This window comes from Dioscorea cayenensis, chromosome 12 (genome assembly GCF_009730915.1).
Source record: "Dioscorea cayenensis subsp. rotundata cultivar TDr96_F1 chromosome 12, TDr96_F1_v2_PseudoChromosome.rev07_lg8_w22 25.fasta, whole genome shotgun sequence".
Classification (NCBI taxonomy): Eukaryota; Viridiplantae; Streptophyta; class Magnoliopsida; order Dioscoreales; family Dioscoreaceae; genus Dioscorea; species Dioscorea cayenensis.
In genome coordinates this window covers 18,172,194-18,187,490 of record NC_052482.1, presented here as the reverse complement: position 1 = coordinate 18,187,490, position 15,297 = coordinate 18,172,194, and the positions used below count along the sequence as shown (strand labels likewise).

General features: G+C 37.9%; 1 protein-coding gene across 1 annotated transcript; it reads right to left on the bottom strand.

Annotated features, from left to right (window-relative positions):
• Nucleotides 1-1,145: 1,145 nt before the first annotated feature.
• LOC120273246 (nuclear pore complex protein NUP214-like) lies at nt 1,146-9,552 on the bottom strand. Its single transcript, XM_039279876.1, has 8 exons — nt 9,128-9,552; nt 8,461-8,614; nt 8,237-8,361; nt 6,872-7,190; nt 5,586-5,808; nt 3,860-5,512; nt 3,476-3,775; nt 1,146-1,711 (listed from the first exon to the last, which is right to left on the bottom strand). Exons 1-8 carry the CDS (start codon nt 9,550-9,552, stop codon nt 1,596-1,598), a joined length of 3,315 nt encoding a protein of 1,104 aa, XP_039135810.1. The 3' UTR covers nt 1,146-1,595.
• Between the last annotated feature and the right edge of the window lie 5,745 nt (nt 9,553-15,297).

Genomic DNA, 15,297 nt, shown 5'->3' with positions numbered 1-15,297 from the left:
AATAAATTATTAATAGGGACAACTAATGAAATTCAACACTGCCCTATATTATTATTATTATTATTTTTATAAAAACGGTACAAATTGTGAATTAACAATTCAACTCAAATGCTCTTATTTGACGACATAGAGTTTGGATAATAATCCCACACTCACAACTAGACTATTATCACTATTTCACAATTGAATTAATAATGTTGGGCTATCAATTTTATGGTTTCTATTTAACAACTCATAAATACTATGCCTGTATATATATATATATATATATATAATCTTTAAATTACAGTAATAACCTCAGAAGTTTATATGCAAATTTGATATGTTTAATGAATTATTTATTTATCATAATTCTTAAAAGTGCCATCAAATTTCATTTCTCTAAATAATAAACAAAAACGCATGTGTTCAACAAATCTCATCCGGTTATTAGCAAGAAAACTCTAGCTTACCTTTATAAAATCTGAAAATAAAGAATACATCATTTCAAAGAAAATTCAAATCCATTATTATCAAGAAAAATTTTCAAAAAATATATATCATTTTAGTTAATTTAAATATTCTTCTAGGGAGGGTATTAGGACATTTTCGGGAGACAATACAATTTTGTAAATTTTTTGAGAAATAAAATTTCATGTGTTTCTTAAAAATTAGGATAAACAAGAGCAATTTATCCAAAAATCAGAAGAAACCTACATATGAATAATATATATATATATATATGTATACATAATATGTCAACTACGGTGTAGACGTAGAATATCCGCTATTGAGCATAATGAGTACTAATTAAAATTTAGTAGCATTCATTAGTTTTAATTTTTGAATTTTTTAGTTACTACAAATTTATCCAAATTTAGTATTTGTACAAAATTTGGTAGCATTCTCATTTTTCACTGTACTACTATTTATAAACATAATAATATTATTCATTATATAGTACACAACCGTTGTATTAAAATTCAACGGCCTGCATATAATCTATGACCGTACTTAGGATACATATCCTATATATATATATTTGGTGATAATTTGCAACAAAATCAATAATAGAAATTGTTTTTATCAAGCACAAATAATAAGAGTACCTAATCACATTAAAATCCAAGTGGTTCTGTTTGAACAACAGAATGCACAAATTATCGTCAGGCAGCAAAAGACTGATAAATTGGTGAATAGAAAAATAAAGACAGTGCCATTTACATTTGTGTTATAAATGATCACAAGTTCCTTAGGATATAGTCATAACAACCATCCTCAAAATTCATTTCACCAAATCCTATACTCTCTGAGATATGCAGCTTCTAATAAACAAAAACTAAGACCCTTCTGTTTTTTAATCTATGATATGATGTGGTCGTGTAACAATTCATTTTCAACATGAAATTTTACACAATAAAACAACAGGCTGCAGCAACACATTGCTTTTCAGGTATGCATGTTAACAATTATCCATCCACCAAATCAAATTCCACATCAACAGTGCAGCAGAAAAGTTCATAGATTGGAATTTTTCGCAGGTTGCGGAAGAAGTTGGCCATTGTGGACCTTCTTGTGACAGTTTCTTACCAAAAACATCTTCGCACACGGTTCTGTTATTTTCTCATTTGTGTGAAAAGCTGAGATGGAGGTCCACCTGCACCAGCAGCATTGTTGCCTCCGAATCCAGAAAATCCACCAACTTTGTTGCCGCTGAAAGCCCCAAAACCGCCTATACAAAATACAGAAATAAGCATCATCTCTCTACAACATTTATAAATACAAAATACATGTGGAACATTAGAACTACTTCAGCTAATTCAAAAGTAGAATAGTCAACAATTCTATGTCTGTATAATATATTAATATCAAAAGTTCCTAGTTCATGCCCTAAACAAGAGTTTAAAGGCTATATGATACGTGTTATTGACAAAATAATTCATATAAGTCCCCTTATGCAAAGGTCCCCCTCATGAAAATACAGCCAGGTTTTTCTCCGATTAATAGTGTCAATTATAATAAACCTCCTTTTCTTAAATATGCATGGCAACATGCCACTTCATAATTGCAATAGCTATAAATTTGACGAACATCTTGCACTCAGAAGAAAGCACAATAAATTGCATCAATTCTGATTCACATTACAAAAGGCTATATCTTGCACATGAATGTCGATCTTTTCTTGTACAAACTCAAAATGCTTTCTAACAACCCAACAAATATATCAGTTTGTTGAATTTTTTTAATAAGTGCATTAATGGGCCCTGTTTGGGGATGTTACATAAGCTTTAAGGGTCCCTACACCAAAAATTTCAAGGTTTAGTGGCTCAACCCCTTATACTTATATATAAACCCATTTCATTTTCTCACATCAACGGATGTGGAACTATATTTTTTTTTAGTTCCAACAGTCTTGCGTCAGAAACAAAATGCTTGTGCATACAACAGTCAGCACTCTATTTATGTTCCATTTTCTTCCCATGGAATTTTTCCATAGATGATTAAAACTATGTAAAAGTGTCCGAAAGGCAAATATACTGACTTCTGCTAGTATACTCAAGCCTCATGCAAATTCTTCTTATGCTAGCAATGCATTTAAAGTTCTGTACCTTATATTTTCAAAAGTTTCACATAGTAAAAATATTCAACAACTCTAAACCCTAAAGCAGTAAAAGTATTGATATCACAAAGTGCTACAGTTTATCCATGCATAAACAGCTAAGATTATATGAAAATCCTTTGCCTAACTGGGACCAATATAAAATATAAATCTCTATTGTATGGAAGAATTCAGAAGTGAAGGTAAAACATAAGAAACGACTAACTAAATTACTAGCAGATATTTCCCATTCCCTTCTCGATGGAAGAAAAAGATACAACTAACAGATAAGTTGATGCCGAGAAGATCCATGGCATGCAGACGGATTCTTAAGGTACCAATGACCATCTAAAGGTAGCCCTAGCATTTAGCATGAGTGGGTCTTAACAAGTTAAGTAAAAGCCTCTTCTTAATGCCCAAATGTGTAAAATTTTACACTCCAATCAAGACAATTAAAAATGTTGTTTTTCTAAAAATGAGCATTATAACATTTTAACAGCTAACTTCAAGCACAAATACGTATCTAAATTGATTTTTTTATCCATCAAACATCATCAAACACTATTTTACATTTGATGTTTGAAAGAGCAACTTGGCATATGGGTGCATGCTGAGTAATTTGGATGGTCAAATAAAAATCAGGACAAAGTTACAGCATAATTATATCCTTAGAGACATGCCACTTCAAGGCTATATCAAGCATGAAAAATAAAAAGGTAATACAAATGCATTTAACAATTCCTTGACAGTCTACATACAGAAGTTTTTGACATGGAATAACTGACATCATTGTGCATTGAAAATGACATTCAAATCTATATATGCCTTGATCAAAACACTAAAAAAAAAATGCTTATGATTGGCAGTTAGATTAAAGAATTGGAAACTAGATGTTACCTCCAGCAAAGCCACCACCAGGGTTAGCTCCTCCAAACCCACCACTACCACCTGAAGCTGCTGCAGCAAACCCACCACCTTGGGAGCCAACAGCTGCAAAACCGCCTCCAGCAGCAGCTGCAGCAAAACCACCAGACGCAGCACCGGCAAACCCTCCTCCATTAGCAGCACCGGCAAACCCTCCTCCTGTAGGAGCACTGGCAAACCCTCCTCCTGCAGGAGCACCGGCAAGCCCACCTCCTGTAGCCGCACTGGCAAAACCACTTCCTGGTGCAACACCAGCAAACCCACCAGCTGCACCTGCAAAATTAAATCCACCCCCACTGTTAGCTACACCTAAGAAACCACTGCTTCCAAAGTCACCTGATGAAGCAAAGCCTATACCCTGTACACCAGCACCAATTTGTCTTGATTGTCCAAAAGCACCAAGAACAGATCCAAGCGCCTGCTGACCAGCTCCAATATTCGCAGGCTGTCCAAATCCACTGAATCCCCCACCAAAAGCACTAGATGTTGCCCCTGACGGTGTTGGTTGTGACAGCTCTATTGGTTTTGGTGGAGGTATGCTGAATGATGCAGGCCGGAAGAGCTCTCCCGGGGAAGTGGTCAAAGAAAATGGAGCGCTAGCAGGTGTTGTATTGAATGAAACACCAAAAGGATTAGACTTTGGTACATGAGGACTGGCTGCTCCAAGCCCAAAACCACCAAGCCCTCCCAAGAATTCATTTGCCATGCTTGGAGCTTCTTCTTCCATTTCATCTTCTTGTGATGAACTTAGGTCAATACCTTCATCCTTCTCTTGAGGAATGGTGCTCAGGGGAGAGATTGTAGTAGATTGTATCTGAGACGGACCAGATGTCAGAGGGAATGTGCTGAAACCAGCAGTAGGAATGACGGAGGGTTCTCCTTCACTCAATCCAGCAGAAACCTTTTTAGCCAGTGCCTGAGAAACAACTGGTTCTGAAAGAAGGTTGATCTCCGTTGGTTGCAGCAGACCCTCAGATTTAGATGCCAGTAATGGTGCTGATTCAGAATTAGATTTAACCATATTAGCTTGCAGAGGTGGAGAGTGTGAGACTGCACTGTCAAAAGGAATTGCAGAGGGTTGTGGGACTGGTGATTCATGGGACTGAAGAGTCAAAGGATTGGAGGATGGCAGACGAGGTGGAGTGGAAGGAGTCAAAACTGAAGATGATACTGGAATTGCTTTGTTATTGTCATCGATAGGTTTTGTGTCAAATGATGGTTTTCCAATGGAAGCCATGGCTGAAGAGGGTAAATAGCTAGACGAAATAGACGCAGAGGAATTAATTGACAAGGATGGAAAAATTGGTGAAATGGATGCAGAGCTATGGGATGACATAAGAGGTGTGGATGACTGCTTAATTGAGAAGACTGGAGTTGATGCAGAGGCTAAAAAATTAAATGGGGTTGTTGATGAAGCTTCAGGTGATGCACTATGGCCTGTTAACACATCAACTTGAGCAATTCTATTTCCGTCAACAGATTGGGCAACAGATCGCATAGAATGAGTGGGCTCATCAGATAGAGAAAACAAACCTTTCTCAGAAACCCCAAAATTATCCAAGCTTCTTACGGATAACTTAGTTGGAGCATCCTTTCCAGCTTGTTGGTTCAACTGCCCACTTGTTTTCTCATGCATGATCTCAGAAGGTAATGTGGTTTTGAAATTTGTAGTACAGCTGCTGGGAAATGCCACAGATGTCTGAGGGGATGTATTAAACGGCACATTGGACATCCTCTTTGAAGATGGAGCTGTTTTAGAAACCATAGAGGAACCAGACTGGCTCACAGTGTGGGTCACAATATTGTTTGACGAATCAGGTAACTGAAATTTTCCATCAGGCATACCATGCGGATTGTTATAAACTACCGTTGATGATGATGACGATAATGGTTGGCCTGGATGAGAATTTGACTTCAGATTTTGAGAAGATCCTGAAAGTTCCAAGGTCCATTTAAATGGGGACACTGATTGAGGTTCAGATGCTACTTTGGGAGGCTTTTCTTGGATACCTACACAGTAAATGAGCACTGATAATTAGCCATCAACATCTTCACAAAATAATGTCAGGAGTTAGGTAATTACCTTTGCCAGTAGGATATGCAGGGGAATGCCACTTTAGCGAAGATGATTGTGAGAGAGAGGAAGCATGATTTTCATTAATTTTCTGGGGGTCAATCACAAAACTTGCTGTTTGAGAATGAAATGCTTCCCTGGATCTCCCAACATGCTTGTCTGCAATGACTGAAACACTTTCTTTCAACATCCTTTTCACAGTGGTCTTCTGAGGCTCAAATTTAGACAAACTCTGCAGAAAATTAAATTGGCAACATGGCATCATGTAATCTACTGAATATCAGTGCAATGTGAAACATGGTAGTAAAAATCAAGAATGTTCTTCAGCCTTCACGAAGAAAACACACCCTTCATTAAATGTTTTGATGCTTGGATAATATAGCAAGACAACGAGAAGGTACATTTCAGATGGCAGAGAAACAGCCAGCCTAGCCTTACACACAGGAAAGTCAAATCAGATGATACATACAATCCAGGCCGTCAATATGAAAAATAACTATATACACAAAAACCTTTTGAGCTCAGGCTGAACGATGTGCTGCATACCTATATATGCACAAATTCATTTAGCCAGTGAACATCAAGAATTCGGCAACTAATTAGAGCCAAATTTGAGCTTTTAGATTAGGTTAAATAGTAATCACATAACAATGGTAATGGGATACAGAATTCCATCTAAGATCCTCTTATTATTTATTTGAACTACAATTTCCATTGTGGTTCAAAGTGATATATATTCATCAATGATAACATCTATTGCTATCAAATTTATTACAATAAACATTGCTACAAAGTATGCAATAGTGTCACCCGTGAATAGCTTTGATGTATTTCTATAGATATTTAGTTCACTCGTCAACGAAAAAACATTACCTGATCCCACTTCATAAGCTAAAAGCTGTCATAGCAGCTTACTACATAAACTAGAAAAGCAAGTATTTGTGAAAAGAACACCCTCTAAACCCATCAGTTTATTCACTTGCTTGATCTAGTTCCCATGAAGAGAATCATCTTTCCATGCCTGTTAAGTCAATTTTTAACTTCATTCAATTGTCCACAATTAACAAAACATACTACCTGGAGAACCTCGATGCGCATCTCCGCAACCATCTTGAGTGGTACAACCAAGTTAAAAAATTACAGTTTTAAAGAAGTAGCTTACAAATCCTACTAAAATTTTTCAGCAATGTAGACTAAATTTATCCACCATGTCAATCAATTAAACAAGGGATTGTTCTTAAGAAAATGGATTTATTGACAATCTCGAATATGAGTGCAAATTGAACCAATATTACCTTATCTAAAGAGTATCTCCTCCTTGCAGTTCCTGATTCCAAGACTTGTGAAGTACTTGACATATTTATCTTGCTATTACCCTTGGTAATGCTCGCAGATACCAAGGTTCCTTTGATGGGCTCTGGAGAATGGAAGATGCTGGCTTCTTGGGAGATACCAATTGACTCAAACAGTTCTTTCACCACAGTTGGATGTCTCACAGATTGTTTATTTATGTTAAGCATAGCCATCTGTTCTGAGAGACAATTGGACAGTTGCTCGGTGGCTGCCAGTTGTGAATTTAGTGTGTTGTACATCTTTTGAACTGACTGCACATTTCTGTGGAAAAAACTTATTTAAGAAATGACAGCAAGTGGGTAGCTGCACAGCTCACTTTTATGTATATACACATACATATATAATACTGTTAGATTGCTAACCAAAATAAACTAAATAAATTATATTGGTAACAATATGATAAGAATTACTTAAGTCAAGGGGCATTAACTAATAGTCTCAGATTAATTAATTTGGTAACTAGCACGATGCATCTCACGCTGCATACTGCTTAAGATAAACTTTCCAGCTTTACATTGCAACATTCGTCAGTGCACACAAAGCCATTGAGAATTGTTTTTGTATCTTTTTGTATCTTTTTGTATCATAAAAGATGGTTGGTTTGTCCTACCAAGACTGCAATGCTCAACAAAGCAAAATCAAGTCTACCATGATCCCTAAATGCTGGCAGGTTCTGGGGTCCAAGAGACTCATTTTGACCTAACCAAGGAGGGCATTCCAACCAACTTCAAAATCCAAGGTTTGGGGGAAGAAAAAAGAGGAGCAGGGCACGCTTTATTCTTTATTCAGAGCTCATGAGACTCTCTGGTACATTGATGATAAAATTATTAAAACCACAGGAATAGTTGTCAGGTTGCCTCTCTTTGAACAATTGGCTTTTAAAGGGAAAAGCATTAAGTTCACGTTTAACAGACAGCAGTGAAGGCAGCAGTGAAGGCAAATTAAAGCCTCTCAGATTTCTTTAACTTCTTTTTATACTAGTAACAAGAGATGTATAAATATTGAGAAATTGTAGTCATTTGATGTACAATAATTTCACATAAAAGACGGATTAGATAAAAGAAGATATTTTAAACTACCACACAGATGATGCACAAAAGTTCATAAGGAAACCATAAAAAGGTAAGCATGCACGGATGTTGTTGTCCAAGAAACTTTATAGTTCTTTAGTATAAGTTCATCAGTTCATGACATCACCACACAACTTCTACCAATGGCATAACAGCCATGTTGCCAACTTCTGATCATAATTGCTCAAGAGGAAACATAAATCCAGCTAAGAAGCTGCAATGTTTTATTTAGAATACCTTGATGGATCTGCATTAGCATGCAATGCTCTCCGTCCAGCATGAACACCACCATGTTCGCCAAACTTACTGATCTCAAGATTATTAAAGTGCTTCTCCAATCCTATAAGCTGATCTGTCAAACCCTGAGAAGAAGAACACACATAGGTGAGTTATGGGTTCTAAAATTAGAGAGAACGATTCAGTTAAACTTGAACCACACAGAAAACTTAAAGCAAATTCACCTGGTATGTGTCCAATATACGCTGACGCTTCAGCTCCAATTCAGGACTCAGTTTCTGTCTCTTCCAAATGTCCCAATACTGATCATTAGAAGCTTGCTTAACCAAGCCTTCCACATAGACTTGCCTGGTAGAAACTGTAAATGAACAATAAACACTAAAGATATCATTAATTTTCAATTGACATTAATCAATAAAGCCAATTAGATATCAGTTGACTAAATCAAGATCATGCAACAATATTTAATTAACTAAACCTCAACTGGGGAATAAATAACACAATTAAATGCAATGGGAAATAAACTTGCTTAAATGAGAAAATTCATCATTGAATGATATAACAATAATATATACATAATAAAAACTTTAATATAACTGACTTGGGAGTAAAACAATTCAACTATCCTTCCAAGGGAACTAAACATGCATTCACAAAATTAAGCTGGAAACTCCACCCGAGTCTGATTATCAGTAAGGAGGATGCAACGGTCTAACGGGCCGTCTAGTAGCGACTTAGCGTTACCAGGATGATCTTGGCCAAAGGGAAAAGGCCAAAAATATTCTATGTATGGAAACCCACCTCAGTAGGTAGGTGCGTTGGAAAATCTGCCGTGATCGAGAGGTGTGCGGGAAAATCGGCCGTGACAGGCAGATGGGCGGCAAAACTTACCTTAGCCGGATGGGCTGAGCAGGCATGACTGATAACGCCAAAAAAAGTTGCCGCAAACGAGAGAGCCTAGCGGCATGCCCGAAAACGCCGAGAAAACTTGTCGCAGTTGTCGCAAGCAAGTTGGCCAAGTAAACGTGACCAAGAAAATCTATTGCAGTGGAGTGGGCATGCAGGTGTGACCGAGAGACATGGACGCATCCGTGCAGGCGGCCTACCGCATGTGCATGGCCGAGTGGGCGTGCATGGCCTAGCTGTCGCAAGCGCGTAACCGAGAAACATGCGGGGAGTGTCCTCGCGTGGCCAATGAACGTGGGTGGTTGAGGAACCGGTGGTCGCTCCAGACAGTTGCCGAAGTAGTGGAGTAGCAGGCGGTTACTCCAAGTGGTTGCCGAAGTGGTGGAGTGATGGACAGTTGCTCCAACCATCCGCCAAGGTGATGGAGAACATGGGGAAATGGTCCGCACTTCTCTCCCGCATGCACATGGCCGAGTTGGCATCTGGTCATGCGCGAGTGGCCTTGACCAAAGGCAAAGGTGGGAACGGTTGCAACGGGCGGATGCAATGAACGGTTGGCACATGTTCTCTTTGAAGATGGACTTTTGACGGAACGGTTGGAGTGGTTGGTTATACCGGCGGTTGGTCCATGATCTCCTAGGGGTGGGCGTAGTAGGTGGTTCCATGTCCCATGACCATGTAGTGGGCGGTTTTAGTAACCGCCATGGTCTCTTGATAGTTTAGATTAAATAGGTGTTGTGGCCGGCAATTTTGTAAGCATCGAGAGATGCAAACATAGAGAGTGTGAGATGGAGAATTGATTGAGGAAATCAATAAAGTCTAAGCTAAATTTGGGTTGCCTATGCTTGTGTGCATTCTTATTAGCTTCCGTGTGTACTTAATTGACTCTTGTGGTGAGGTGAGGCTTTGGTTGGCAACGGGCAAGGACTGGCGTTGCACCATCATAGTGCTTCGGAAGGAAAAAAAACCAAGGCATTGCTGCCGCGGTAACCTTCCATCGGTAAGACTGTGACAGAGGTCAATATGCATATTACAAACTGTGGAAAACTATTCAAGATCAGATTTATGTACAGAGAATCATTGGTTTTCAGGGAACTGCTACCTGTTTTTCAGGAATTATGTTGGCTGATTTCATGAATCAAACAACCATGAGTTGTGCCTGATTTTCTGGGTTAGATTGACAGCTATATATATTATATAGATGTGACCTCTTTTAATAGCTGTAAAGTTATTTTTTCACTTGTGTGTGTCTATAAAAGAATGTATATTTCCTTCTTCTAAGTATACAATTGAAAAATAAAATTATCTTTTCTTCTCCTAAAGAATTTCAAATTTCAGCATGGTATCAGAGAGGGATTCTTAAACCCTAGATCTATTCACTATGTCAATTGACACTCAGAGCACAGATGCTCTTGAAGTGGCATCCAACCATGAAAATCCCATTCTTGAAACTCTAGTTGCTAGTCATGGCTCCTCAGAAAATTCACCTCATCCCATTACAGGGCATAAACTGAATGGGAACAATTATCTCCAATGGTCTCAATCAGTCATGATGTATATTTGTGGCAAAGGAAAAGATGAGTACTTGACTGATGAGATAGCTCCTCCACAACCTGAAGATTCTAGGTTCAGAACCTGGAAAATACAGAATAATATGGTGATGTCTTGGTTGATTAGTTCTATGACTAATGAAATTGGAGAAAACTTTCTCCTTTATAGCACGGCTCATGAGATATGGGAGGCAGCCAAGGAATTCTATTCCAGCAAAGAGAACACTTCTGAAATTTTTGAGTTGGAAACAACTCTTTATGATCTTAGGCAAGGAGATTTTTCGGTCACACAGTATTACAACCAGCTCTCACGCCAATGGCAAAGGTTGGATGTATTTGAAGAACAACATTGGAAGTGTCCTGAAGATGCAAAAATCTTCAGGGAATTTGTTGAGAAGAAGAGAATATTTAAATTTCTGATGGGTCTCAATAAGAACCTTGATGAAGTTCGGGGAAGAATTTTAGCAACAAAACCCTTGTTGGGTTTACGAGAAGCTTTTTCAGAGGTACGAAGGGAAGAAAGCAGGAAGAAAGTGATGCTCGGAGAACTGTCTACTATAACAGTTTCCCAAACCTCTGCACTAATGGCACAGCCTTCATCACGAGGAACTTATTTCACCAATGAAAACCGCCAAAGAAAAGGGAAATTATGGTGTGATCACTGCAAAAAATCTGGTCATTCTCGTGAGACATGTAGGAAAATCCATGGGAAACCTATAGATTGGAAGCCATCCAGATTTGTTGGGGATAAAGACACTAAAGGGAATCATGCAGCTATTGAAGGAAAGTCCAATGTTGATTCAAACCCATTCACCAAGGAGCAGCTTGAAGTGCTGCAGAAATTCTTTACAAATCAGAAAAATGCAGCCACAACTCCTACTACTGGTTCATTGGCTCATAAAGGTACTTACTTACATGCTCTAAGTGTTATTTCAAAAAGCTTAAACCCCTGGATTGTGGATTCCAGGGCATCTGATCATATGACAGGAAATGCTACATGTCTCCAAAATTACAAGCCATGTCAACAAAATTTTACAGTTAAAATAGCTGATGGATCCTTGTCTAAGGTGGCGGGAACAGGTTCAGTGACTATTTCAAAAGATCTAACCCTACACACTGTTCTTTATGTCCCAAACCTTAACTGTAATTTACTTTCTGTTAGCAAGCTCACACAAAATCTACAATGTGTTGCTAAATTTTATCCTGATCTTTGTGAATTTCAGGATTTGAGTTCGGGGAGGACGATTGGCAATGCTAAGGAACATGCAGGTCTGTTTCTCATGGAAGTTGATTCCCCACTTGTTAAAGACAAATTCCATACTGCTTGCATTATCTCAGCCCATTGTTCAAAAGATAAACTTATTTCTCCTAAAAATGATCCAATTATGTTATGGCACTATCGCCTTGGCCATCCTAATTTTTTGTACCTACGTAGGATGTTTCCATCATTGTTAAAGAATAAAAGCCCAGCATCCTTTCAATGTGAAGTGTGTCAATTCTCAAAGCATACTCGTAATTCTTTTTCTAGTCTCACATATAAATCCTCTTGTCCTTTTTCCATGATTCATAGTGATATCTGGGGGCCATCAAAAGATAAAAATGTTACTGGGACTCGATGGTTTGTATCTTTTGTAGATGATCATACTAGAATCACTTGGTTATTCCTTATGAAAGAAAAATCAGAAGTTGGAAATATCTTCAAACAATTCCACATCATGATACAAACCCAATTTCATACAAAAATTCAAGTCCTTAAAACCGATAATGCCAAAGAGTACTTTGCATCTTCCCTAGGAAATTATTTAAATGAGCAAGGAATAGTTCATGTAAGTTCATGTGTTGATACACCCCAACAAAATGGGATAGCTGAAAGGAAAAATAGACATCTTCTTGAAGTTGCTCGTTCTTTGATGTTCACCACTCATGTTCCTAAATTTCTTTGGGGGGAAGCAATTCTAACCGCTGCCTACTTAATCAATAGAATGCCATCTAGAGTTCTGAATTTCCAAACACCCTATGAACTTCTACTTAAATCATATCCTCATACTCACTTTATCACTACTTTACACCCTAAAGTTTTTGAGTGTACTTGCCTTTGTCCACATTTCCTCACAAAGCAAAAAGTAAACTTGATCCAAAAAGCTCTCAAATGTATCTTTATTGGTTATTCCTCACATCAAAAAGGGTATAAGTGTTATTCACCTATTAATCGAAAAATTCTATAACACCATGGATGTTACATTCTTTTGAAGAACAACCCTACTACCACAACATTAATAGTCAAGGGGAGACACAAAGAAACGAATATCAGCTTTGGGACATTGACACACTAGAATCAACCTATGCTCCTACTATTGAACTTGCTGAACAGCTATCAGAAACCACCATAAAACCAGCTGAAAAGACCACTGAAACAACTGAAAAACTCATAGAACAGCCCACTGGAGACACACCATATTGCTACTTTCCAATACCACAAAAATCCAGCCCTATCCAATCTGCAGAACCTTCAAACTTCCAAGTCTACACAAGGAGGAATAAACAACCAATGAGAGAGACTTGCAACAGCTTTGAACAAGGCCTTGAGTCCAATCTGACTCAAATTCCTCACATTCACCGGTAATGATGCTTGTGATATGCTTGATGATAGACCTATTGCCTTAAGAAAAGGGTGAAGGACATGTACAAATCATCCTATGCATAATTTTCTTTCTTACAAAGGGTTGTCTCCTAATCATCATGCTTTTGTGAGTAACTTGGATAATATCCAGATACCAAGCTCCATAAGTGAAGCCCTTAAAGTTCCAGAATGGCGGACAGCAGTGCAAGAAGAAATCCAAGCCTTAGAAAAGAATCGAACATGGATAATGGCAGATCTACCAGCAGGAAAAAATCCAGTTGGGTGTAAATGGGTCTTCACTGTCAAGCATAATGCAGATGGGAGTGTTAATAGATTCAAAGCAAGATTGGTGGCAAAGGGATTCAGTCAATCATATGGAATTGATTATTTTGAAACATTTGCTCCGGTGGCCAAGTTGAATACTATCCGTGTACTGTTTTCACTCGTATCCAATCTAGACTGGCCACTTTATCAATTGGATGTGAAAAATGCCTTCCTCAACGGGGACTTAGAAGAGGAAGTCTACATGGAGATACCACCTGGTTTGGAAACCTCATCAACAAAAAATCAAGTGTGTAAGCTCAAGAAATCCTTATATGGGCTGAAACAATCTCCGAAGGCATGGTTTGACAAATTTACTAAGGTTGTCAAGGCATTTGGGTATACACAATGTCAGACAGATCATACAATGTTTGTCAATTTTTCGCCTGCAGGTAAGCGGGCAATACTAATAGTCTATGTTGATGACATTATCTTAACAGGGGATGACTATGATGAAATCCAGAAGCTTAAAGATTTCTTGGCGAAAGAATTTGAAATCAAAGATCTAGGAAAACTCAAGTACTTCCTTGGAATGGAAGTTGCTAGATCAAGGAAAGGTATCTCAATCTCTCAAAGAAAATATGTATTAGACCTCCTCAAGGATACAGGAATGTTAGGCTGCAAACCTGCCGATACTCCCATGGATCCTAATTCTAAGTTGGGAAGCAGAGAAGATTGTGCTCCCGTTGATAAAACAAGATATCAACGATTGGTAGGAAAACTTATTTATTTATACCACACAAGACCAGATATATGTTTTGTTGTTAGTCTGGTTAGCCAGTTCATGAATAATCCTACAAAAGAACACTTGGAGGCAGTCTACAGAATTCTAAGATACCTCAAAATGTCACCTGGTCAAGGATTGTTGTTCAAAAAACAGCAAATAGAGCAATCTCTGTTTTTACTGATGCAGATTGGGCTGGGTCTATAACTGATAGAAGATCTACATCAGGATACTGCACCTTTGTTTGGGGAAATTTGGTCACTTGGAGAAGTAAGAAACAGTCAGTGGTGGCTCGGAGTAGTGCAGAAGCTGAATTCAGAGCCTTGGCATTAGGGATCTGTGAAGGGATGTGGCTAAAAAGAATAATATCTGAGCTGGGATTTCAAGATTTACAATCAATAAACACCTTGTGTGACAATCGATCGACTATTAGCATTGCCAAAAAAACCCGAGTGCAACATGACAGAACAAAACATGTTGAAATTGATCGACACTTTATTAAGGAAAAGATTGAATCTGGGTTAATATCACTAAATTTTGTTCGCACAAGTCATCAGATTGCAGATATCTTAACTAAGGCAGTTCCACGGAAATTGTTTGATGAATTAAAATCCAAGCTTGGTATGTTTGATATCTACAACCTAGCTTGAGGGGGAGTGTGGAAAACTATTCAAGATCAGATTTATGTACAGAGAATCACTGGTTTTCAGGGAACTGCTACCTGTTTTTCAGGAATTATGTTGGTTGATTTCATGAATCAAACAACCATGAGTTGTGCCTCGATTTTTCTAGGGTTAGATTGACATCTATATATATTATATAGATGTGACATCTTTTAATAAAGCTGTAAAGTTATTTCTTCACTTGTGTGTGTCTATAAAAGAATGTATATTTCCTTCTTCTAAGTATACAATTGAAAAATAAAATTATCCTTTCTTCT

What these genes read in the sequence shown, in the direction of transcription:
- LOC120273246 (XM_039279876.1), bottom strand. Translation starts at nt 9,552, where the DNA reads ATGGTTGGAGCAACTGTCCATCACTCCACCACTTCGGCAACCACTTGG. An exon ending in GGAGATACTCTTTAGATAAG is followed by an intron (nt 5,809 to 6,871) that starts GTAATATTGGTT and finishes AATTTTCTGCAG; the next exon opens with AGTTTGTCTAAATTTGAGCC. An exon ending in TGGTGGTGGCTTTGCTGGAG is followed by an intron (nt 1,712 to 3,475) that starts GTAACATCTAGT and finishes TATTTTGTATAG; the next exon opens with GCGGTTTTGGGGCTTTCAGC.